Raw genomic sequence first — 23708 nt, 5'->3', positions numbered from 1 at the left:
AGAGCCCTTTGCTCTCCAGCTAAGCTTCCGATGTCTGTTTACTGGAGAACATCTTCAGTAAGCTACGAAGATGTTTAGTCATTATTCCTTCTTGGTTACAACCTTCTAAGCAGATAAGACAGTAAGTTACACAGGGATAAGCATGAAGGGCCGGAGGCCTGGCATGGTTTTAGGTCCTCAGTGAAGGGGATGAAACAATGGATAGCTTTTAGAATAGAGATACGTGTGGCAAAAACACATGCCACCCTACCCACTATTTCATGAGCTATATCCTTGGTCAGATACCTACATCTCCCAGTAGGAAAAGTTCTACTGTTTACACCTGTGGGAGGCATATTGGGATCCAAATTACCACAGGCTTTAGAACAATGCATGACAAGTTGGGGAGTGTTTGCAGGAGAGCATTCATGAACTTGCATAACCTTAGAGGGAACTCCTTCCAAATTTTGTCTTGTGTTGACCCCTAGAACTTAGAGTTGAGTTCAAAGTTGATGAGTATAGGTTTAGTCTGAAACCAAGAGAAGCCGAGATTATGGATCCTTGTGGATTTGTGAATAAGAAAAAATGCAGAGCAAAGAATCAAAGGAACAGAAGTGAGTTGAACAGAAGTGAGTTGAGGGAATTTTGACGCAACCTATCAAATCAACAGCAGTTACTGAGCCTTGTGTGACTTCACACAACACTTTGTGCTAAAAAGATACAGAAGTGAGCCCAGCTGCTGTGGTTCAGTGATTGAGTGTCGTCCTATGACCAGGAGATCACAGTTCAATTCCCAGCCAGGGCACATGCCCTGGTTGGGTTGCGGCTGGCTCCCCAGTAGGGGGCATGCAGGAGGCAGCCGGTCAATAATTCTCTCTCATCATTGATGTTTCTATGTCCCTTTCCCTTCTTCTCTGAAATCAATAAAAAAAGAAAAAAGAAAGAAAAAATATAGAAGTGTGAGACAGGGCTCTGGACTATAGAGGGGACAAGACATAAACCCATAAAATTATCAAGAAACCATCTTAGGGAGCATATAATTCAGGACCACGTTGTATGGGACCACAGGGAATTGCATGAACAACAAAGCAGACCTCAGGGGAGCGTGTAAGGAGGGAGTTAGACTTGAGCAGGATGCTGAAGAAGAATTTGGATTCGCTGTAAAGAAGAAATGGGGAGGGGGAGCCAGTCCTGGTTTTGATGGAAGAGGAACAAAGCTTAGAGGGGGTATTGAGTGCAGAATATTCATGTGACAAGATGAAAGTAGAGAAAGAGCGGCAATGGGGGTTCATATAGATAAGGGCTAAGCCTATACTTACAAGTTGATGAGTTTGTTTAATTTCATGCTTTAGGAATTACCAAGCTTTATTGGTAAATCTATCAATTCAGGGGATTGGAGTGAGGCAAATGAGGCACTGAGGTTCTTGCAAAATTTAAGGGGACACCAAAAACCTCAGTAAGTGGTCAAGATAAATAATATTCTAGTGCAGCATTTAAAAGACAAATTAATGTAAAAAAAATCTATGATGAACTAAATATCAAGGTTTTAAATACAGAATCAGGTATGGTGGCATGATGAACCATATTGAAGTCTGAGACAAAAGCAATAATAAAGCAATACTGATTTTGTCTTCATTTTGGAAATTCATAACATATATTAGCATATTAAAGAAAAGGACCCTATTCAACTTTGTTTAATCCTACAGATCCCAAATGTATTTAACCACACAACCTGTTTGTAAGCAACATTTCATATCACTGTAGAATATCTTTTCAACTTGGGCTCATATAGTTTAATTTATTTTTACTGGTAAAAAACACCAAGGCATTGGCAGTCAGCAAGATCTAATTAACTAAGAACAAATCAATGAAAAATGCTGTAAATGTATGAGTTATTTTCTTCATTAATATGTGTAATATAATGAACAGTTTTTAACCTTTTTAAAATTCTTTTTACAGACTTCATTATGTTCATTAATGCATCATATGAATATGATTGTATAAATTGTTAAGGGCTGAATTAAAATCTGTGCTGACTTCAAGGTAAAATAATACCCTTAGTTTCTGCTTACTGTGTTGGGAAATGAACATATAAAAAAACTGATTTTGCTACAAATAAGAGTTATAATATCTAGAAAAAATACAAAAACAACCACCTGAGGCTCTACAGACAAAACAAAAGTAGGAAACTTTTGGAAGACAGTTGAAATTTACATCCAGGAACACAAGGGAACACAATGAGTTTCCATTTTTTGTGGCTTTCCTCTGAAGGCCATAACTTGAAGATGGATCGATAAAAAGTATATAACAGGAAAAAAATGATCAGAACCTTATAGATATGTGAACTGATTTCAAATGGTCTTAGAGGTGTAAATGTAGTCAAAGAAAGAGGAAGGAAAGAAAAGAGGGCTGAAAAAGTATTTGAAGAAATAATGGCCCCAAACTTCCAAAATGTGGTTAATGACTTAAATTTACAGATTCCGTAGTTCCATAAGGCCTAAACCAAATAAATTTAAAGAAAACTATTCCTAGGAACATTATGCTCAAACAGTTGGAAACCAAAGACAAAGAGAAAAATTATAAAATCATAATTGCTGAGAAAATGACATATTCTATTTGAATATCAAATATCAACAACTATTTGAATGATCACAGTTTCTCTTCAGAAACCAAGGAGGAAGGCATACAGTGAAATATCTTTAAAGCACTGACAAAAAAAAACCAAAAAACAAAAACTGTTAATGAAGAATTTTTATCTTGCAAAAAATATCTTTCAAGAGTGAAGGTAAAGTAAAGATATTTTCAAATAATGGAAACTAAAGGGATTCATTGCCACCCACTTGCACCACAAGAAATGTTACAGTGAGCTCTATAGACTGAAGGTAATGACACCACAGAAAACTAAGAGTAAATTTAGAGCTAGAGATACAAGACTGTTTCTTCTCCTAATTTCTTTATAATGCTGTGTAGACATTCAATCTGACCTTCCCCAACAAGTCATCTTGCAGCCTCTTCCTGAACACGCTAGTGATGGGGAACTCACAGCCAGGTTTTTCTCTTCCTTATGGTTGATCAAACCTCTCTCCCTTGAAGTTTACTTTTTATTTTCTTTTTAGCCTCTCTCCCCAGTGACTGGGGTGCCCACAGTTCTCGTCCCAATCCCGTTTCCCAACACCCTTTCTGCACATCCAGGCAGTTCCCACCAGAGGGCACTCCAAGCACTGCTCAGTCTCTCACCTCTGCTTTCATTTCTCCGCCACAAGGGGTCCACCAGATAAACTAATCCCTGCCAAGAGATACTTGTTATTTCAGGTCACTTGGTGCTTTAACCCAACTAAAAGCAGATAGGTGCATAGGATTGGAAATGAATTAATGTAGTAATGCATTAATGAGTTAGTTAATGAAATTTAATTGATCTTATTCACTTTCTAGTCAGTGCTGGGGAAAAAATGCATCTCTATAAGGAAGGTCCTTTTCTTTGGGCCTCTGGCGTAAAGGAAAACAGAGGCCATGAAAAGGGACACGCTGGTGGATGCTGTCCTGGATGCTCTCATCTCCCCATTGGCTGCACCGAACTTGGACACTGCACATGCTTCTCAACAATTCCTTCAGCTCTTCCTCACCTGTGTCACAGCGGCAGCGACGTAAAACCACATTTATGAGGTGAGAGGACGTTAATACAATTAAGTTATATATTGTGAGGCACGGCCATCTGGCTGCCGTCTAAAGAACCTCAGCTTCTTCCCTTATGAAAAAGGAGCTCAAAGAACTCATTCTCTCTCTCTCTCTCTGAGAGGCCCCTGTCCTTCGGATGATAGGGAAGGGGTCAGACTTAAAGCCTGGACAAGTGAGAAACGGACGAAGTGCACTGTGCCAGGGAGGGCCTCTTTCTCCCAAAGCCACCTGCTTCACCTCATTGTCCACCCTCCCCATCCCACCCCACCCCTCCCACATAAGTACCCACCTTCTTCCACCTTCTCCCTCTGTTCTCCTCCTCCTCCCAGCCAGCCTGCCAGGTGGGAGCGGGTATTGGATATCCGTCACCTACACTCTGACTACACTGAGTAAAGCCAAACCCCGAACTCAAGAAGGTTGGGACAAAAGGAAATAACACCACTTAGTACATATTTTCACCTTCCCCAACAATGTCTTTCACTCATCCAGCTATGGCTGGTGGGAAGGAATGAGAAACAATACAAATAATATAGAACCTTTCAAGATCACAGCTCAGTGGACTTAGAGAAAGAATGAGAAAATCTCTTTCTTAGGTATTAAATGCACTCAAAGGCTATTAAATCATCCAAGCACCCAGTTACTGCCTGGCACCATGCCTCTCCTTTTATCATGGGATGTTGTGGAGGCTATAAAACCATCAACAGCCTTCTCTAGAAGGTTTTGCTTTACAGTTAGCGTTCCTCTGCTTACTTGCCATGCCTGGATCTCAGCTCACAGCCTATTAGAGAATTAAAAGTCCAGGCAAGAAAGGAAATGACTCTTTTTCTAATTGAATTTATTGGGGTGACATTGGTTAATAAAATTATATAGGTTTTAGGTGTACAATTCTATAATACACCACCTGTATATTGTACTGTGTGCTTAACACCCCTAGTCAAGTCTCTTTCCATCACCATTTATCCCCCCTTTATCTTCATCTACCCCCACTCCTATTTCCCTCTGGTTGTCAGTGTCTGTGAGTTTTCTTTTTTTCTTAACGTAATCCCTTGTCTTCATGAGTCCATTCCCAACACCCTATCAAGAGCTTTCTCCCTTGCTTCTTGGTAAGATGGCCATGAGGTTACCACAAGAAGTCAGGATGGCTATTGAACAACTACAGGGCGGTGAAATCCTGGGTCTATTTATTTGTTCCTGAAAGGGTTTAAACCACCTAAATTAGTGTTGAATTGCAAATTTCTCATTAGAGGTCCTTTCTTCTTCAGAATTCAGTGGAGCTAATGGTACTTATTGAATTGGGGGTAAGGGGGGTTTGTGACTTAAAACCTTTTCCACACTGAATATGAATGTCATTTCTACTACACTAAGATCTCTACTAACCTTCATTTTATCAGATACGTTCATGAGAAGGGCATCAGCCTGAGCCTCCCCATAGAGCAAGGGAACTGGGTTCCACTCAATAGGCATGACTGTCGGTGGGTATCTAAAATATGGTAAAGCCCTAACCGGTTTGGCTCAGTGGATAGAGTGTCAGCCTGCAGACTGAAGGATCCCAGGTTCGATTCCGGTCAAGGGCATGTACCTTGGTTGCGGACACATCCCCAGTAGGGAGTGTGCAGGAGGCAGCTGATCGATGTTTCTCTCTCATCGATGTTTCTACCTCTCTATCCCTCTTCCTTCCTTTCTGTAAAAAAAAATCAATAAAGTATATTTTTAAAAAATAAAATATGGTATAGCCTTTCAGCTATGGCTGTTTTTCTACTTAAAAAAAAAAAAAAAAAAAAGAACTTCTGATCCTTAAAAGTATGTGATATGGTGACTACTCCGACCAGCCATGGAACCTGGGAGGCATTCTGACACCATGGCTCTCTGTGTCTCCAGCTATAATAAGAAGGGGTGGGACTAGCTGAAGTCTAAAGTGTGCTTCGGATCTTTCAATTCTGAAAAACAAACAAAACTCCCCAACATCTCCTACCTACAAGGTCAACAGGAAACCATGCTGACCCTGAAAGTTTCAGCAAGAGCAAGTCAAAGTATCTTGTTAGTTAATAATTAGACACTTGTATTATTCTAACCGAAAACGACTGCCTAGAAACTTAAATTAACCATATTTTTTGCACTCTATTTTTAGGAGAAATAGAAAATATATTTAGGGATGAGCACACATTCAGACTTTATTGTATTCAATCTAGGTACATATTCTAACCCTACGCATTGAAAACAATGGTTGTAGAGCACTAAGAATACCTTAGTTATCAAGGGACGGTTTAAGACTACACAGAGTTCATTCCACACTATATTTAAAACTTTTAATAAACTTTTAAAATGTTATTGATTTTTAGAGAGAGAGGGATAAGGAGACAGATAGAAATATCAGTGAAAAAGAAACATCCGTTGGCTGCTTCCTGCACGCACCTTACCGGGGATCGAGCCTGCAACCCCAGCATGAGCCCTGACCAGGAATCAAACCAGTGACCTTTTGGTGCATGGGTCAGTGCTTAACCAACTGAGCCACACTGGCTGGGCTACATTATATTTAAACTTAAAGGCCCATGATAATATTAACTCGAAATGACAATAGGTGTGGGGTTTTTTTATTTCCAAATATGCAAGTTACCTTATCAAATCAGAGTTGGCCAAAATAAAATTCTAGAAAGAACCTTTAGTGGCAAAAAATGTAAATGCTAAATCACAGCTTTGTCTTGAGATTACAAGTACTGGGCAAATAATACCACCATTTATTGAACACTTGCTACATTGCGACTGATGTGGAGCTTTCTCTGGTTATAACAGATTTAAGAACAGCAGTTTTGAGTGTCATGGAGAGAACTGGAAGTCTTGTTTCACAGAGCCCCAACTACACTTTAAGGTTCATTTCAAGGAGTGTCTCCCCTGCCCCTCTGTATTCCTGAGCTCTTGGATGGCATCTACCATAGCACAATTCCCTGCGCCTTTACCGCACCTCCCTGGAGTCCTGAACTGTGGTGGAGAAGCTCTGCAAGTCATTCTTCATTTTGGTTTCAGCTCAAAGCCCCTAATTTCAAGTTGGCAAAACAAAGACAGAAGAAGCAACACTAAAACGATGAAAAAAGAGGGGGGGAGGAAAACCACAGCTCAACATCTTATAAAAATCTTCATGAGTCCAGCGGCCTTTTAATTCAAACAAAGTACTTAACATCCATGATTCAGGAGGTATTTAATGAACAGCAAAAACACTTATTTACATGATTACAATTTGTATTTTTCAGTAATCTGCAGCATCCTCAAATCATCCAAGAGTCTTATGTGAATTTCTATGCATAGCACCACATCTCGTAACACTGGTGTTCATTTCTCAAAAGAGCTTGCTCCATTTTACCAATCCTTGCTACAGGCCTAGATCAGAGGACACAAGTACCTTCATACATTCTCATTGCAGGTTTTCAGCCCTTCCTCCCACAGCCCATCGTCTCAGCACCCAGGCTTGGGTGACCCTCCACACAGGCTGCCAATTCTAGCGAAAACTAGCTGATTAGTCCCTGTTCTTAGCAGGCTCCATGAGATCAGGTTCTCCAACTTTTTAAAGAAACTAGAATGGCCCTAGCCGGTTTGGGTCAGTGGATAGAGCGTCAGCCTGCGGACTGAATGGTCACGGGTTCGATTCTTGTCAAGGGCACGTACCTTGGTTGCAGGCAACCAATCAATGTGTCTCTCTCACATCGATGTTTCTCTGTCTCTCTGTCTCTCCCCTTCCCTTCCGCTCTCTAAAAATCAATGGAAAAATATCTTCTGGTGAGGATTAACATCCCCCCCAAAAAAAATAAAAGAATAAAAAAAGAAACTAGAATGCAAAAACCTCCTCATTTTTAAATTTTAGAAACATTGAATGTAAAAAAAAAAAGAAAATCAAGATACTTGTAAATTACTGTGTGAGCCTGCTACCCCTCCCCCCGCAAAAACAAACAAACAGGCTTTCTGCCCTGATTCCTCTTTCTGGTTGCAGCTCTTGGCTTCTGTTCTGGGCTCCTTTGAGAGCTGATGTTCAAGATGCACCTTCTAGCTCCGGTCCTGGAGCTGTGGGGGAGAAACCCAGAGGTGAGTGGTGCTGGGTTCTTCTGCTTTGCTTCACTGTCACTGTGGACACCTCGCTGAGGCAAGCAGCATCTGTCCTTCGTCGTCTCCTTACTTGACGCCCGCTCATTATTTGGATATTTCCACCGGTTTCCAAGGATAGGAGAGTTTGCAGGAGCCACTCTAAAACTCTTCTGCACTCTCTCAGGAGCCATCCACTGCTGTGTCTTTTTCTTTGTGTCACTGAAACCATCAGGAAAACTAGTTCTCCGCGTTAAGCTCTGATGCCTCTAACCGAGGGAATGAAATCCTCAGGAAGACAGAGGCCCTAAGACACTGCAAACATTTGAAATGGGGTTAAGGGATGGTTGCATTTGCAGCAATGGGAAGAGAGGGCTCCTCTGTTTAAAAGCTGCCTCGCCATCTCACATCTTTCCTAATTATCTAAGGAAAAGGAAGACGTGACTCAGTTTTCATTTGGCGGTAGATTTGCTCGGGGGCTGTGCAGCTTCAGAATTTAAATCTCTCCTTATTCATATGGGTGTAGAATATGCATCTTTAATTAAGTCTATAAACACTACCCTCCACGCAAAATTTTCTTGACTGCAGAGCTTTCTGACATTGATGTAGAGCGGGTATAAAGCCACATGAACTTGGGTCACACAAAGAAACACACGTGGGGAAGCCTTGCACTTTCTAGGAGGAATAGCCAAGGGCATGGTTGAAGCTTCAACACGAGATCAGGATCAAGAGCCCTGGGGGGGGGGGGGGGGTTATCATGCAGACTCTCCAGGCCAGCTGAAAGAGCACAGAAGGCCTACCATTGCGTATGTCATGTATATACGAACTATTACATCATAGATATGTGAACTGTAAAGGTTACAGTGATTTTCAACAACATTGTGGGAGTTTTGTTCCTTTTTAAATTTGGTTTCTTTAAAAGATAAAGGGAATGAGGGCTTTCCGAAATTTGGGGTAGTCCTCAAAGATCTTGAGGTAGAACCTAAGAGACGAGAAACAAATAATTAAAAACATAATCAAGCAGTGGTCAACGGTTGAGGTTTGCTGTATCTGAAATCTTTCTTATAAATCAGCCTGCATTTATTCAGGGCCCAACTCTTCCCAATGGCCATTGGCCCATCTTCTCCCTCCTGCATCCTGCTCTTATCAATGTTGAGGCTTCGTGTGCTGCGAAATAAGTAAATCTTCCTATCCGTGAGTATGGTATATGCTTCCATTTACTTGTATCTCCTTCTATTTCTTTCTTCAGTGTCTTATAATTTCCCGAGTACAGGTCTTTTACCTCCAAAGTTGGAGATATCGTGCCTACCTGATAGCAAACTATACTACAAGGCCATAGTAATCAAAGCAGCATGGTACTGACATAAAAACAGACATCTAGATCAATGGAACAGAACAGAGAGCCCAGAAATAAACCCATGCCTATTTGGCCAATTAATATTTGACAAAGGAGGCAAGAACATACAATGGGGTAAATATAGTCTATTCAGTAAATGGTGTTGGGAAAATTGGACAGACACATGCAAAAAAAATAAAACTAGACCACTTTCTTATACCATATAAAAGAATAGACTTAGAATGGATTAAAGACTTAAATGTAAGACTCAAAACCATGAAACTCCTAGGAGAAAAATTAGGCAGTAAAATCTCAGACATTTCTCTTAACCACATTTTTTCTGACATACCTCCCCAGGCAATGGAAACAAAAGAAAAAATAAACAAATGGGCAGACATCAAGCCAAAAACGTTTTTGCACAGCAGAGGAAACCATCAACAAAATGAAACAGCAACCCACTGAATGGAAGAACATATTTGCCACTTTTAACAGCGAGAATAAACTCTGAGAGAATAAAGCCACTCAGTTTGTGGCCATCATCTTCGGCAGCCCTAGGAGACCGATGCATCTTGTAAAAGGGCTTTATCCTTAAGTGACCTGGCTGTCCTTTGAAGCTGGTAGCGCTCAAGTTATAATCATGGTACCCTCTGTGAAAGTACCTTAATTGGACCTGAGGGACAAATAGTAACAATACTCTCCCAGAGGTGGCTGGATGTTGGAGCTATGACTGGAGAGGTGTTATGAGCAGCCTCACACAGAGCCCAGTTAGCCCTGTGAGAAAGACACCTCTTGCCCTCCCTCTGGGGATGCTGACATAAAAGCATAAGGGCTCCGTTTGGATTTTGTGGCTGCAACAGCTGGAACCCTCAGATGCAATTGCTGTCCTTCCTCTGACCGAGCCCAACTCAATCATGCTTCTCAGAGCCCCTCCGACTACTGGCTGACACCCTCTCCTCTCCATGTCCCCTTGGCCTCAGGTGGGCAACAGACCCTGCCTGGAGGTGGGGAGAATGGTTATACTGACACTCTTACCATCTGGGGAGCCTCTGTGGCCCTCCACCCACTCCCCAAGACTAGGAGGTAGCATGAGTAGGTCTTGAGGAGAGCTATTGTTTCACTCATTTCTGACAGGTCTCTGCATAAATTCCACTCTGAGGAAAAGGACACATTCTTAGTTAGCCTTCAAGACTATGAAATTAAGAAGCTGGACTAAAACGTCTAGGCAGGGTCCTGGTTCCAGGTCTATTTCCGTTCCTTTTGAATTCCCTCTCTCTCTCTCTCTCTCTCTCTCTCTCTCTCTCTCTCTCTCTCACACACACACACACACACACACACACACACACACACACACACACATCACATCACATCACATCACAATCTTTCTCTTTCCTCCAAGTACAAAAGCCATTTTAGAGAAAGAATCTGAAATTGGCATTTAAAGCCTGATAACACCTTAGCATGTTACCCTTCCCCTGCCAGTGACACTTTTGACTCTCTGGTCCCCACCCCACCGAGGTGCAAGGGCTGGGAGGGAGGTGGGAGTTCGGAAAGCTTCAGGCTAGACCTATAGAGGGAAGGTTGTAAACCCAGCAATTTGCTGGTATTTCCCATAGATAGAACAGTCCTGAAATTGCACCACACGAGTAATCGCTTACCCACCTTCCCAGGAAGCCAGCAATGACCTTAGCTGTGATTTATGGAGGGCGGGGGTAGGGGAAGAAGGAGAGTACCCAAATAAGCCCTGGTATTACAGAGATTCCGGGGCATGATCCTGGCGTCTCCAGGATTCTGTGCTGAAAGCCCATTAGGAGTGGAAAGCTATGCGGAGACTGCCATGGGGGTTGACAAGTTTACCTATGATGGTGAAAAGCTCGCAGCCCAAGGAAACAAAGTGAGAAAAATGCAAATGCAAGTGCCGGGAGGGACCAGGTGGCCAGGGCATAGCCGATCCATTCGATGATCTCACCAAGGAAATTGGCTCCAGAAACGTACGTGAACAAGCCCCCTGCGTGCAGAAGAATCAAAACGTCAACCATCAGAGCTGGATCACTGTGACGTGAAAGTCCCTCTCCTTTGCTCCAAAATGCTTAAGGGTGGCTAGATCAAACGTGGGCCTGGGGACTCTCTTCCCAGTCATCACAGCTTGCCGGAACCCACTTGGGGAGAAAGGAAAACAAAGCCACGGCAGTCTGCTGTCCTCAGAACATCCTGCAACCGCGAGGAGTGGCCCAGCTGCTTGGTGGGCTCCATCCAGATCTCTAACAACTGGTTCCCCACAGGACAAGGATGAGGGACAGGAGGTCTAGGTTTTGTTTCATTCTATTAAGTAGCGATTCCAGGCCACCTGCTCACTCCTTCCCTGCACACCCCCCCTGCGGGTCAGCATATTTCACATTCACAGCCACAGGAAAAACAACAAACTCGGTGGGAGTAATAATATGATGTGAGAAGGTCATTCAGTTCTCCTTTGGCCCTTGCCCTCCCAAAGCAGTACATTGTGTTCAATTCTAAAGGAGGGAGAAGGAACTGCAGGTCTCTGACCTCCTGGAGGCCAGTGAGGTCTGATGCAATTGATTTTTTTAAGGTTGTTTTTTTTTTAATCCAACCATGTATGTATTCTAATAACAGAACTATACTAGAAATCGCCACTTCCTAGTCATAGTAAATGTATCTGTACCCAAAACTTCTGCCCCACATTAAACTGGCAAAGTGTCTCCTAAAACAAGTATTTTCTTTCCATAGTTACATAAAGGACATTTGTTCTTAAATCATTCTCTAGTATAATTCAGTAGTTGGAAACTAACCTTGGCAATCTAGCTTTTAAGAGCTTTCTCTGCTCTTCTTTGTCTAGTTACTAAGTGAAGCTTTAAAAATTGAAACCCCTTAAAGTTACCTTCCTAAGGCTGACATTGCATCAGCGGTTTCCCGCCTGTAATTCCCCAGACCCCAGGAGGAACCACGGATCTATTGCAAAGAGGCCATAAATTGTCTGTGATCGCAAATGGTACATCTCAACCCATGCTTTTTTGTTTGATGTAGATACTGTTAGGATGTCAGCAACACATATTCATTTAAATGTGCTATTGAATTCATAGTAGCATTGTCATTATTTTCTTAATCAATGAATATTAATCCTAAATAATTATTAATTAATAATAATATTAATGAATAATTATCACCATATCCTAGTTCAGGAAAAGGTTTAATGTAAAGGGTTCTATTTACATTTAAAAAAATGATTGGTCCTAGCTGGTTTGGCTCAGTGGATAGAGCATTGGCCTGTGGACTGAAGGGTTCCAGGTTCGATTCCAGTCAAGGGCACATGCCTGGGTTGCGGGCTCCATCCCCAGTGGGGGCTGTGCAGGAGGCAGCTGATCAATGATTCTCTCTCATCATTGATGTTTCTCTCTCTCCCTCTCTGAAATCAACAAAACTATATACTTTTTAAAAATGATGAGACCCACTATCCCACACAAATACCTCACTACAAATATTGAAGGATTATAGGACTGATTCACTCCCACCTGCTTATAATTGTCAGCTCACACCCTGGTTTCTTGGGAGCAATTAGAATTTATCTCTGAAAATGCACTTGTAACACATCTCATCCTAATTTTTAATTAAGTATATATGATTCTCTCCGCCTTTGAGAGTATACAAGTGGCAGGAAATATGCAAGTGCTACCCCTGACTACCCATTAGATAAATCTAGTGAGACTTCATTGAAGAGGACAGATCTGCTGGTCATCATAATTCAGCTCTATTTGCTGCATAGGAAGTATCAACACTGTGTACACATGATAGTTCATTTTTTGTGTCAACTTGAATGGGCCACGGAGTGCCCAGATATTTGGTTAAAACATTCTGGGTGTGTCCAGGGGGGTGTTTCTGGATGACATTAATATGTGAATTGATAGACTGAGTAAACAGATTGCCCTCCCCACGGCAGGTGGACCTCATCCAATCCACTGAGGGCCTGAATGGAACAAAAAAGGTCTAGCAGGGAGAATCACGCTGCCTGGCTGACTGAGCTGGGAGGTCTGTCCTCCCCTGCACTCTGGCTGGAACATATACTCCTGCTCTCCTGGGCCTCCAACTGGCAGAGGGCAGATCCTAGGCCCTCTCAGCCTCCATAATCATATAAGCCAATTCCTTATAATAAACATTATATATTTATACCTACAGCGTATTGGTTCTGTTTCTCTGAAGAACTCTTGTACATCTCTGGAACTTCAGGGTTCAGATCAGAAATGCATGTGTTGTGGGGTGAGATGGGATGGGGGAAGAAGTCCCCGGATTGTCCGTGCACCCCCTCCATTTGTTACCGCATAATTCCTAGGACACGCTCCCTAGAAGGACTGGGAATCTGGAGGGGAAGGGAGACATTACCTTGTGGAATCTTATAGATGACTTCTCCAGGCTTCCTGAGCTGGCGCAATAGATAGTCACTGTGAATGTTGATTCCCATTCCCAAAACAAATAAGCAAACACCTAGGCAAAGAAGACAGAGGGAAGTGAAAAATGTGTCCTGATTTTGATGTTTTTCGCACAAGCCACGTTTTTTTTTTTCTGAAAATGAAGGAAAGGGCATTTAATTTCGAATTCTAAGAATAGTACTACGATACGCCTCACCCGACCCCCAAAAGGGACAGAGTTGTCACCACATGAGCACACAGAGATCTCTTTTGCTTCTGTTTGTTTTCCTTTGTTGTTTTTGTGGTTCCAGCATACTCCATCGTGCACACGTTTCAACATTCGTACAACTGATCCTCTGGTTGTTTGTACTCTCAAACGTTCACTCTGGCCGCTGTGTGGACAAGGGGTTACTGTAGGCCAGTTTAGTTTGAAGGTCACTGTGGCAGTCCAGGCATGAGGTCACTGTGGCTTGGACCAGGGTGAAGTAAGCACCCCTGTCACATTTTGGAGCTACAGGCGGCAGCACTAAGCTGATGGCTAGAATGTGCTACGTGATGTAAAGAGAGGAACTGAAGGCAATCCCTAGATTTTTGGTCTGAGCCATAATAACATATAAATAGTTGAACCTTCCTGGACTTTAATTCCTCTTGAAGATAATGAAACAATTTCAATAATTAGCATTTTCTACAATTTTATAAATAGCTGGTCAGGGAAAGTCTATTAGAGGAGGCGTAGATTGATAAAGACCTAAATAAAGTGAGGGACCAAGCTTCATGAACATATAGGATCAGGGTATTCCAGGCAGAGGGAGTGGTCTGCACAGAAAAGCTCTGAAGCAGCACCAGCCTGACCATTTAAGGCTCAGCAGGAAAGCCACTGAGGCCACAGCACAGCAATGAGGTGAACAGAGGCTGGAAATGAGGTCGGGAAATGGGGCTGAACCAAGGACACATGGGTTTCATAGGCCATGGTAAGGAATTTGCATTTTATCCTGAAGCCATCGGAGAGTTCTGAGCTGAGGAATGAATGACATGATGTTTTTCAAAGCTCTCTCAGGTGGCTATAAAGAGAAAAGATGAGGGTAAGGGTGAGAGGACAGGAGAATGGAATCATTGAGGGGTTGCTGTGATGGGGGGGCAGAGGTGATGGTGAGTTAGACAGTGGAGAGCTGTGTTGGGTGGAAAGTGGTCAGATGTACTTACCCAGGATAAACCGTATGTCTGTGTACCAATCGGCAGGGTACTCAGTGCAGTAAGTCAGGTAGTAGCCTTGCAGGAGTCCGTTTCCCGTACAGAAGACAAAGCCTCTGAAAAGCACCGCGACTGGAAAAGGCCTCCCTCTCATGAGGAAGGGGTAAACCAATGTCCTGGGGCATACGGGGAGAAAGATCAGGATCCCTTGTTAAATATATATATATATCAACAAGAGGATAGGGTTTCAAGCCGATCATCACATCAAACCTATTTTTAAAAAAACATTTTTCCTTAAATTTGTGCAACAAAGAACATGATCTGGCCCTAAAACATGTATTTATGATATTGTTTGTCTTGTTTCATGAAAAGCCATTGTAGTCACCATTTATTATCTTATTTTATTCTTACAACCATCTTGAAAGGTAAATGTCATGCCCATATGGTAGTTAGTAAATTTAATCCTAGGAGCCCAGGATTGGATGCTGGTGCTTTCGATAAATCAAGAAGAAAATCCAGATGATACGGGAAGAAAGGTACAGTCTGGCTTACCCCATCTGCCAGTGGAATGGCATTTTGATAGCAGCCACCTGACTGTATGGCTTTCCATAATGTCTTTCTTACGTGATTTCATTACTGATATTATAGCATCCCCTAATAAGGGGCTACAGAATCCCTTGAGCAAGTAGAAACTTCTCTAAATGTTAAGAATTATGGATCTAGAGGAATCTAGGAAGAAGCACTTAAAAATATAAATAACCTCAAAATAAACATTGCCCAAGGTGTGCTAAAACCTATATGTCAAATTACATCCTCTTCATAATTTTTCTTCTCTATGGTGCGATACAACAGGAAAGCTCATAAACCTATATGAATAGTTTAATGAATCACTATCAAATAAATGCACACATAGTCACTAAGTCAAGAAATAGAACAGTCATCACCCAAAAAGCCTCCCATGGGTCCCTCTCTGTTCACAGTACCATCATCACCCCAGAGGTAACCACCATCCTGATTTTTATAATAATCATTTCCTTTTGCCCCTGTGTAATTTTACCAAATTTGTATACATTCCTAAAAAAGATACTTTATTTTGCTCATTCTTAATTCCATATAAAGTGAACCAGACTCTATGATGTTTAGCATATCATTTAATGCCTTGTTTATTTAACTCATCATTATGTTTCTGAGACTCACACATATTGTTGTGTATAGCTATACTTCATTTATTTTTATTGTTACATATTATTCTCATGTAAGAATATACCACATGGGTTTATCTGTTTTGCTTTGATGACTATTTTGGTTACTTCTAGAGTGTATCCACTCAAACACAATTTTGTTATAACTCAAATTTTCCCATTAATTTAATAATATTTATGTTTAAAACTTTGATACATCTGGAGTTATTTTGTTGTAAGAAGTTCAATAAGAATCTAACTTGCCCTGGCCAGTGTGGCTCAGATGGTTGGGCATCTTCCTGTGCACCAAAAGGTCACCGGTTTGATACCCAGTCAAGGGCATGCAGGAGACAGCTGATTGATGTTTTGCTCTCACATCAATGTCTCTCTCTCTCTCTCTCTCTCTCTCTCTCTCTCTCTCTCTCTCTCTCTCTCTCTCTCTTTCTCAAAATCAATTTTAAAAATCTTTAAAAGAAAAAAAGAATCCAACTTACTTTTTTTCCTAATAAATTTACTAAATATCTCTTTCTCAGTGGCATGCATTTGCCCCCAACTAAGTCCAAAGACAAAGTCCTTGCCTTTTGAAAACCCAAGATACGGTGCATGTAGCCATGCTTTCCAAATAAACCATGCATCCTCCCACCCCTATCCTCTGGACCTCCTAAGTCTGAATGCAAAGTCAATACTATCGCACCTCAACCAAAGGAGTATGTATCAATCGCAGGCTCACCACTATAATAAACAATTCCAAAGTCTCGGAGATCCCACATGTAAAAGCTCATTTCTTGCTCGGGCCACTGTGCAAACCTGCTCAGGGGTGATGCTGTGCTCTGCAGCCCGGAGCCAGGCTCTTCCAGCGCATCTTCCTCCTCCAGGCAGCAGACAAGGGAGGGAGAGAGCATGGGTGACTGTAAAGGCTATCCAAAGGGCCAGGCTGCAGGCTGGTGGTGGTGTCCATGACTCCCATCCTCATTGCTCTGGCTCCACCAAACTACAGGGGAGCCTGGGAAATGCGGCCCAGCTGGAGCTCCCAGTAGGAAAAGGGAAGGAGGTGGGTGAACACAGCACCAGCAAAAGGCTCTGGAGGGGCAGGAGTCCTGGAGAACAAATACAGTTCCTCTAATCCAAATCATTTTGATGTCGGAAAACTGGAAGCAGTTCAAAATAAATGTTTCCATGTAGAAAGCAATAAAAACAATGATGAGGACGGGGGAAAGAGTCAAGCTGAAATTAATGCTGTGGTGGGTTGCAGATGAGTTTCACCTTCAGATCCCATGTCCCACACAAGGCCTGGGACTCAGTATCCCTGATTTGAGAGCACTTCACTTTATTTCTCCCTTACATTTCTCATGTAACTTCATTCTTTTGTGTTTGTTCTGATGCATGAGACTGATAAGTACTCTGTAAATATGAAATTTTCTACCACTGCTAAGTAAATATTCATTTGGGGGGACTCTTATTGGAAAGGGTTAACTGAAATTGCAAATCCAATTTAACCAAAGAAATAACCTTTAAAATTATACATCTTGCATAGACTAACTCATATTCAACTAAGTCTTGTTCAAATATAAACGCTATTGCTAAGATTACCAAGCTTATTGAAGACTTTTCACTATATGAAATTTTAGACTTTATTGTCAATCAAAATAAATTCAAGTTCTATATCTAAATACTAGGTTTCTATACATATATTTACTTGTTATATACTCCTTCCTCAGCCCCATCTCCCCCTTAAACCACCACCTCTTTTTTCTTTACAGCAAAATGCCCCCAAATAGTTGTCCATATTCACCATCTGTCCTCTCCTCTTCTTTCCTCCCTTCCTCCCCTGTATAGAAACTCATCTTGGCAAGACCACCAGAGACTTCCACATTTCCAAATCCAACAGCCGATTTTCAGCTCTCTTATTTAACAAGGTAATCATTCCATCCTCTGGAAACACTTCCTTCATTCAGCTCCCAGCACAACACTTTCCCTTGGTTCTTCTACGTCGCTGATTTCTCTTCATTTTCCTTTGCTGGTTTCTCTTCACCCGCTTGGCTTCTAAATATTGGCATGCCCCAGGGCTCAGGGCTCTTTTCTTCTTTATTCATAGTCACCATGTATGTAATCACATCTAGTATCAGATCTTTACATATCATCAATAGAATGATCACTCCCAAATTTATGTCTCCAGACAGGATGGCTGTAGTCCTTGAACTCAGACTCATATGACCAACTTCCTCTTAGACATCCAGTTTAAAGACATCTTGGTCTCTATCAAACAACCAGGGACAGGAGCAATCCAGCACGATGAAACTTTTAAGAAAACAGCTGCTCTACTACAGTCAAGCGCCAAAAAAAAAAAAAAAAAAAAAAAAGCTGTGGCCTCACCCCCCTACACACACACCAGCAAATGTTGATATGGAGCCTAATAAATAAGAACTACAAATTACTTCAGTAATGTTGTGGGAAATATGTCCCATGTTCATAAATCAGAATGCTTAATATTGTTAAACTGTACATAATAGCCAAAGGCATCTGTAAATTCAATACAATCCCTATCAAAATTCCAATGGTATTTTTCATAGAAATAGAAAAAGCAATCCAAAATTTGTATAAAACTACAAAATGCCCTGAAGAGCCAAAGAAATTCTAAGAAAGAAGAACAAAGTTGGAGGCATCACACTTCCTTATTTCAGACTATATTACAAAGACATAGTAATAAAAAAAAAAAAAAACAGTATGGTACTGGCATAAAAACAGATACATAAACCAATGGAACAGAATCAAGAACCCAGAAATAAACTCACACATATACAGTCAACTAATATTAGATAAGGGATCCAAGAATACTCAAAGAGGAAAAGATAGTCTCTTCAATAAATGGCTTAGGAAAATCGGATATCCACATCCAAAAGTATGATACTGGACCCCTATCTTACACCACTTACAAAATTTAACTCAAAATGGATTAAAGACTTAAATGTAAAAACCAGTACCTTAAAACTTCCAGAAGAGCCCTGGCCAATGTGCTCAGTTGCTTGGACACCAAAAGGTTGAGGGTTTGATTCCTGGTCAGGGCACATACCTAGGTTGCAGGTTTGATCCCCTGTCAAGGCGAGTATAGGAGGCAACCAATCAATGTTTCTCTCTTCTCTCTTCTCTCTTCTCTCTCTCTCTCTCTCTCCCTTCCTCTCTCTCTAAGATCCATTTTTTAAAATTTATTGGTCAAAAACACCAGTAAACATGTATTTTCACTCACAGTTCCTATGTGTCAGGGATTCAGGAGTGACTTGGCTCAGAGTTCCCCATGAAATCACAAGTAAGGTGTTGGCTAGACCAGCAATCATCTGAAGGTTTGACCAGGGCTAGGGGAACTGCTTCTAAGATGGCTCACTCATATGGCTGGACATTTGGTGCCAGCAGTGGGCAGGAGGCCTCATCTTCTCCTCACGTGGGCCTTATCCACGTTGGGTTTAACCAAGGGCACTTGGGTATCCTCATGATATGGTTGCAGGCTTCACCCAGAACAAGCAATCCAAGAGAGAATGCCAACAAAATCTATGTTTGTTATGATTTCATCTCAAAAATCACACACCATCACTTTGCCACACTGTATTTGTTACAAGCAAATCACAAATTCTGGCTCCCATTCAAGGAGAGGGAAATTGGATACCATCTTTTCAAGGAAGTCACATCAAGAAAGAATTGTGGACATATTTTTAAACTACCAAATGACCTGAGCAGTTTAACTTCTCTGGACCTCGGTTTCCCATTGATAAAAGGATAATAACAATAATGGTACCAACCTCAGAAGGTTGTTGAAAGAATTAAATGGTATAACTGAATGCAAGTGGCACATATTAGAACTTAATGACGAAGTGTTTCTTTTTTTCTCCAACCAGGAAATAGGTCATTAGAGTTTCTCTGTAGGAAGCCTAGGGTCAGCCTCAGACCTACATAGTAAAGCTGGCCTTTGTAGCCTAGTCTTGGTGTCTGCTCACATCATATCCCCTGTGGGGCCCTCTCCTCCTGTTTCCCTCTTTCTCCTACTTTCTCAGGATCCCAGTCATGCATGACGTAGACATGGATGTTCACACCCTAAACAGTTTCTTTTTCCTGGAAATTTCCCAGTCTTCAAATCGTTCTAGTTCTTTTCTGGAAACCTACCACTCATTTATCCCAATCCTTCAGGATGTTCTACCTAAGGATTGCCTTCTAAGTGATAGCTAAAACCTCTGGCCAATAAGATTTCAAGAGTGGAGTTAGTACCTGTTGTGGATACATCTGCAACTGATCTTAGGAGACTAGGAAGAGACCTAAGAATCCTGCTCAACAAACCTCTTACACCAAAACAGAAGACTGAAGATAAAAACTATTCCTTGAAAGAAAGCTGAGCCTGTCACTCACTCATGCCTCACATGGTTACTTTAATCAAATAGTGATCAGATGGCACTCCCCTACCTAATATCTACTTCACTGTGAAAATGAGCATTGTGATTAAGGAGGAGACATGCCATTTTGCAACTGGAGACCCTTGGGGAAAGAAGAACTATAGACATAATGTTTCAATGTAGATATTCCCTATGGCATCGAGTATCCCTGGGGAACATGAAGACCCTGCCTGAGTGACAAAAAAAAAAAAAAAAAAACGTTGTGAGAGAAGAATCCTAACAGATGTGGGAGGATGGAGCATTTTTCTGAAGGTCTTGATGGTTGGCTTGCATGTGGCAATAAAAATCACCTCACAAAAGGACTCTGTCTGGCTCATCCCATCCAAGATGGCATGTGAGTAGTAGTCAATGCTGGAGGATTTCATGTTGCCTCTTCTTGGAATCAACTTGCATATTTACCTGGCTCCCTAGAAACACATTGCTATGAACCAAATGAAACACCTGAATAAGAGGAATTTCAGACATGTTTTAGAACCGCACACAAAGAGTTGCAGGGGCAACATGGACTTTTGATATCAATCAGACTGTGTTCAGGTAGGCCTATTCTGTTTATGCATCCTGGTGATGATGGTCCTAATAAGAAGACATCTATCCTGAGGGGTGTGTGTGTGTGTGTGTGTGTGTGTGTGTGTGTGTGTGTGTGTGAGAGACCACCGGGCCAGTTAAGAATATGAAGCTCACAGAGGGGTGGTAATTTTTCTAAAGCCACACAACTAGCTACAAAGGGGCAGCAAAGATGGGATTTATAGGAGGGTCCTCTGCTTCAAAACAATTCATTCATTTCCAATTGGAAATGAGAATTGAAATAAAAGTATAAAACTGGGGGGAAGTCCCACATGCCCTTCAAGAGAAGACACGTTTGGTTTTCAGTCATGTTAGTCCAATGATCTTGTTGCATCTATAGTAGTCATCTGTTATACTTGCCACCCAACATTTAGTCTTCTTTCTTATGGTAACTCCCCTGTTTCTCCACTAGGGTCCCACCTCCTCACCCAGTCTTAGCCCATGAGAGGGTTCATCATCTCCATGCTGCTCAGCCAATCGGAACAGTGATTGTTGCAAGGATGGGCATGTGACCCAACAAATCCCAATAAGGTTTTATCTATATTTTTTTATAGAACTACTTTTTTCCACATGCCTTGGATCTGAGCGGATATAAGCTCTTAGATTCTACCATTGTTTTGCCACCCCAAAGGACAGCCTTTCTGAGAATAAGAGCCAGTAAAAGAAGTAGAGCCAAGAGCTGAAAAGAGAAACCAGGTCCTGATGGTATCTTTGGAACCACAGCAGCAATCTGGAATTTTCCAGTTATGACAGTTAATAAGTTCAGGTTTTACTTAAGGCTATCTGAACTGACTTTTTTTGTCACTTGGAACTGAGAGTCCTGATTAATGCACCATCACACTGTTCTCTTTTGAAATAAGCACCAAACTTTTCCAGGTTTAAAGCCAGAATTGGTGAAGGTTTTAGGTTGCATTCAATTATAAAATAGAGTTTCCCCCAAATGATTCCCTTTGGAGCAGAACCCACCAAGATGTATTTCCTTGTTGGAGCCTCTCTGTATGCCAAAGGGCATTAGGCCAACCAGCTGAGTCCTTAGCCCATTTCCCTGAGTCCTTCCCAAGAAATAACAAACACTGGCAATAAACATTCACTTGTCTGTATACTCAGATCATACCTGTCATTATGAATAATGGTTTTCGACAGATTAGAGAGTGGGATGTATAGGCCCACTGCAAAGGTGACTAAACACAGACTGAGTCAGTGGTACATCCCATCCGCTTACATTTCATTATGACCTTGTGGAGTGGGTTGAATGGTGGCCCTTAGACAAGATATGCCCACTCCCTAATCCCAATAACTTCTGAATATTACTTTATTGTAACTAAAAAGTTAAAATTATCTTACATGGCAAAAAATGTGATTAAATTAAGGATCTTGAGAAGAAACTATCCTGGATAATCTGCATGGAGCATAAATGAGATCACACATATCCTCATACAAGAAAGGGACAGAAAAAAAGAAATGGAAAAAAGAGGGGGGCGGGGGGAGAAGAAAGACCCAGAGGGGAAAAGCAATGGGAAGACAGTACAGAGAAGCCACAACAAGACAAGGAATGCTGACAGCCACATGAAGCTGACGGGCAGGGAATGAATTTTTCTGTAGAGCTTCCAAAGGGAGCAGTTTGACCAACACCCTGCAGACTTCTGGCCTCCAGAATGGTGAGAGGAAATTGTCTGTTACTTTAAGCCACCCAGCTTGTGGTCATGTGTTGCAGCAGCCCCAGGGAACTAAGCATCTTGTTAGAGTAATATCAGGCCATTGACACTAATTTCAGGTCAGACATCCAGCTGAGGAAATACCAGCAAAGGATCACAGACAGCTAATAATTTCATCGTGCCTACTATGTTCTAAGGAATGTTCTAAGTATTTTCTACATATAACATCATTTAATATTTATAATAACCCTAGGGGATAGGTGTTCTAATTGCTCCCGTTTTACAAATAAGAAAACTGAGGCACAATGATATTAACTTAGCCTAAGGTCATACAGCTATGAAAGATCAGAGCTGGGATTCAAGTCCAGGTGAAGCTAGTTCCAGGGTTTATGTTATTGAATATTTTGCTCTCCTACAGCCACTGTGTTTGTTTGTTCGTTTGTTTGTTTGTTTTTAAAAAATGAATCAGTTGCATGAGCACTTGTCTCCCTCAGAGGTTCTTACCAACTGCTTCATAAGATCACCCAAAGGGCTCTAGGAACACTGAAAGGAAGAGGCCCACTGAAGACAAGTTCATCAGAGCCTTAGGTATAAGACATTGTGCATTTCCCCAGATGATTTCAAATACGCAGTCAAGATTAAAAACCACTGACATAATAACTTCCAATGGCTGGTGTAACTAATTTTTTCAAATTGGCATTGACCAGATATTTCGGCTTCTCCAAATTCTGTGTCCACACAGAGAAATTAGATTGCCATATGTAGTAGAAGAGAGGCTCAATTCAATAAAACTGTTAGGTCGGAGAGAGCCCAGGTTCGGATGCATGCAGACATGTGATGAGATAATGGACTTCCCCTGGAATTTCTCACAGATCAAGGTGCCAGACACAGATACAGGCTTCTTCTCCCTTAATCCACATACCCCCCCACACCCCCCACACCCCCCACCCCCCCGCCCATTCCCTGCAGCAGAGAATTCCTCAGCCCATGTCCCCGCCCCTCACTTAACCGCAGTATAAAAAAAGCGCCCCCCTCCCTGTTGGCGTGAATCCACGTGCCCTGTCCTTGGGGTACGTGGGTTTCCTGGGGATGCAGAATAAACCTTTTCCTTTCCTTTCTTTTCTGATTCACTGGGCTCTATTTCTTGCGCCGCCTCCTGAGCCACCTAACCTAACAAAAACCACATTCTTTTTTCTCAGCCATAGAGT

At 41.8% G+C, this 23708-nt stretch overlaps 1 protein-coding gene across 1 annotated transcript in view; it reads right to left on the bottom strand.

Annotated features, from left to right (window-relative positions):
* Positions 1-7445: 7445 nt before the first annotated feature.
* The window catches only part of SRD5A2 (steroid 5 alpha-reductase 2), a 30811-nt gene continuing 14548 nt past the window's right edge, over positions 7446-23708 (bottom strand). Inside the window, exons 2-5 of the mRNA XM_036334955.1 lie at positions 14677-14840; positions 13448-13549; positions 10913-11063; positions 7446-8704 (exon numbers count right to left, since the gene is read on the bottom strand). Of these exons, the coding sequence (XP_036190848.1) occupies positions 8638-8704; positions 10913-11063; positions 13448-13549; positions 14677-14840 (484 nt within the window). The 3' untranslated portion in view covers positions 7446-8637. The remainder of the gene's footprint in view (positions 8705-10912; positions 11064-13447; positions 13550-14676; positions 14841-23708) is intronic.

The sequence above is a fragment of the Myotis myotis genome, unplaced genomic scaffold, assembly GCF_014108235.1.
Source record: "Myotis myotis isolate mMyoMyo1 unplaced genomic scaffold, mMyoMyo1.p scaffold_m19_p_14, whole genome shotgun sequence".
NCBI lineage: Eukaryota > Metazoa > Chordata > Mammalia > Chiroptera > Vespertilionidae > Myotis > Myotis myotis.
The sequence above is the reverse complement of the archived record's forward strand: the minus strand, read 5'-3'. Positions and strand labels throughout refer to the sequence as shown.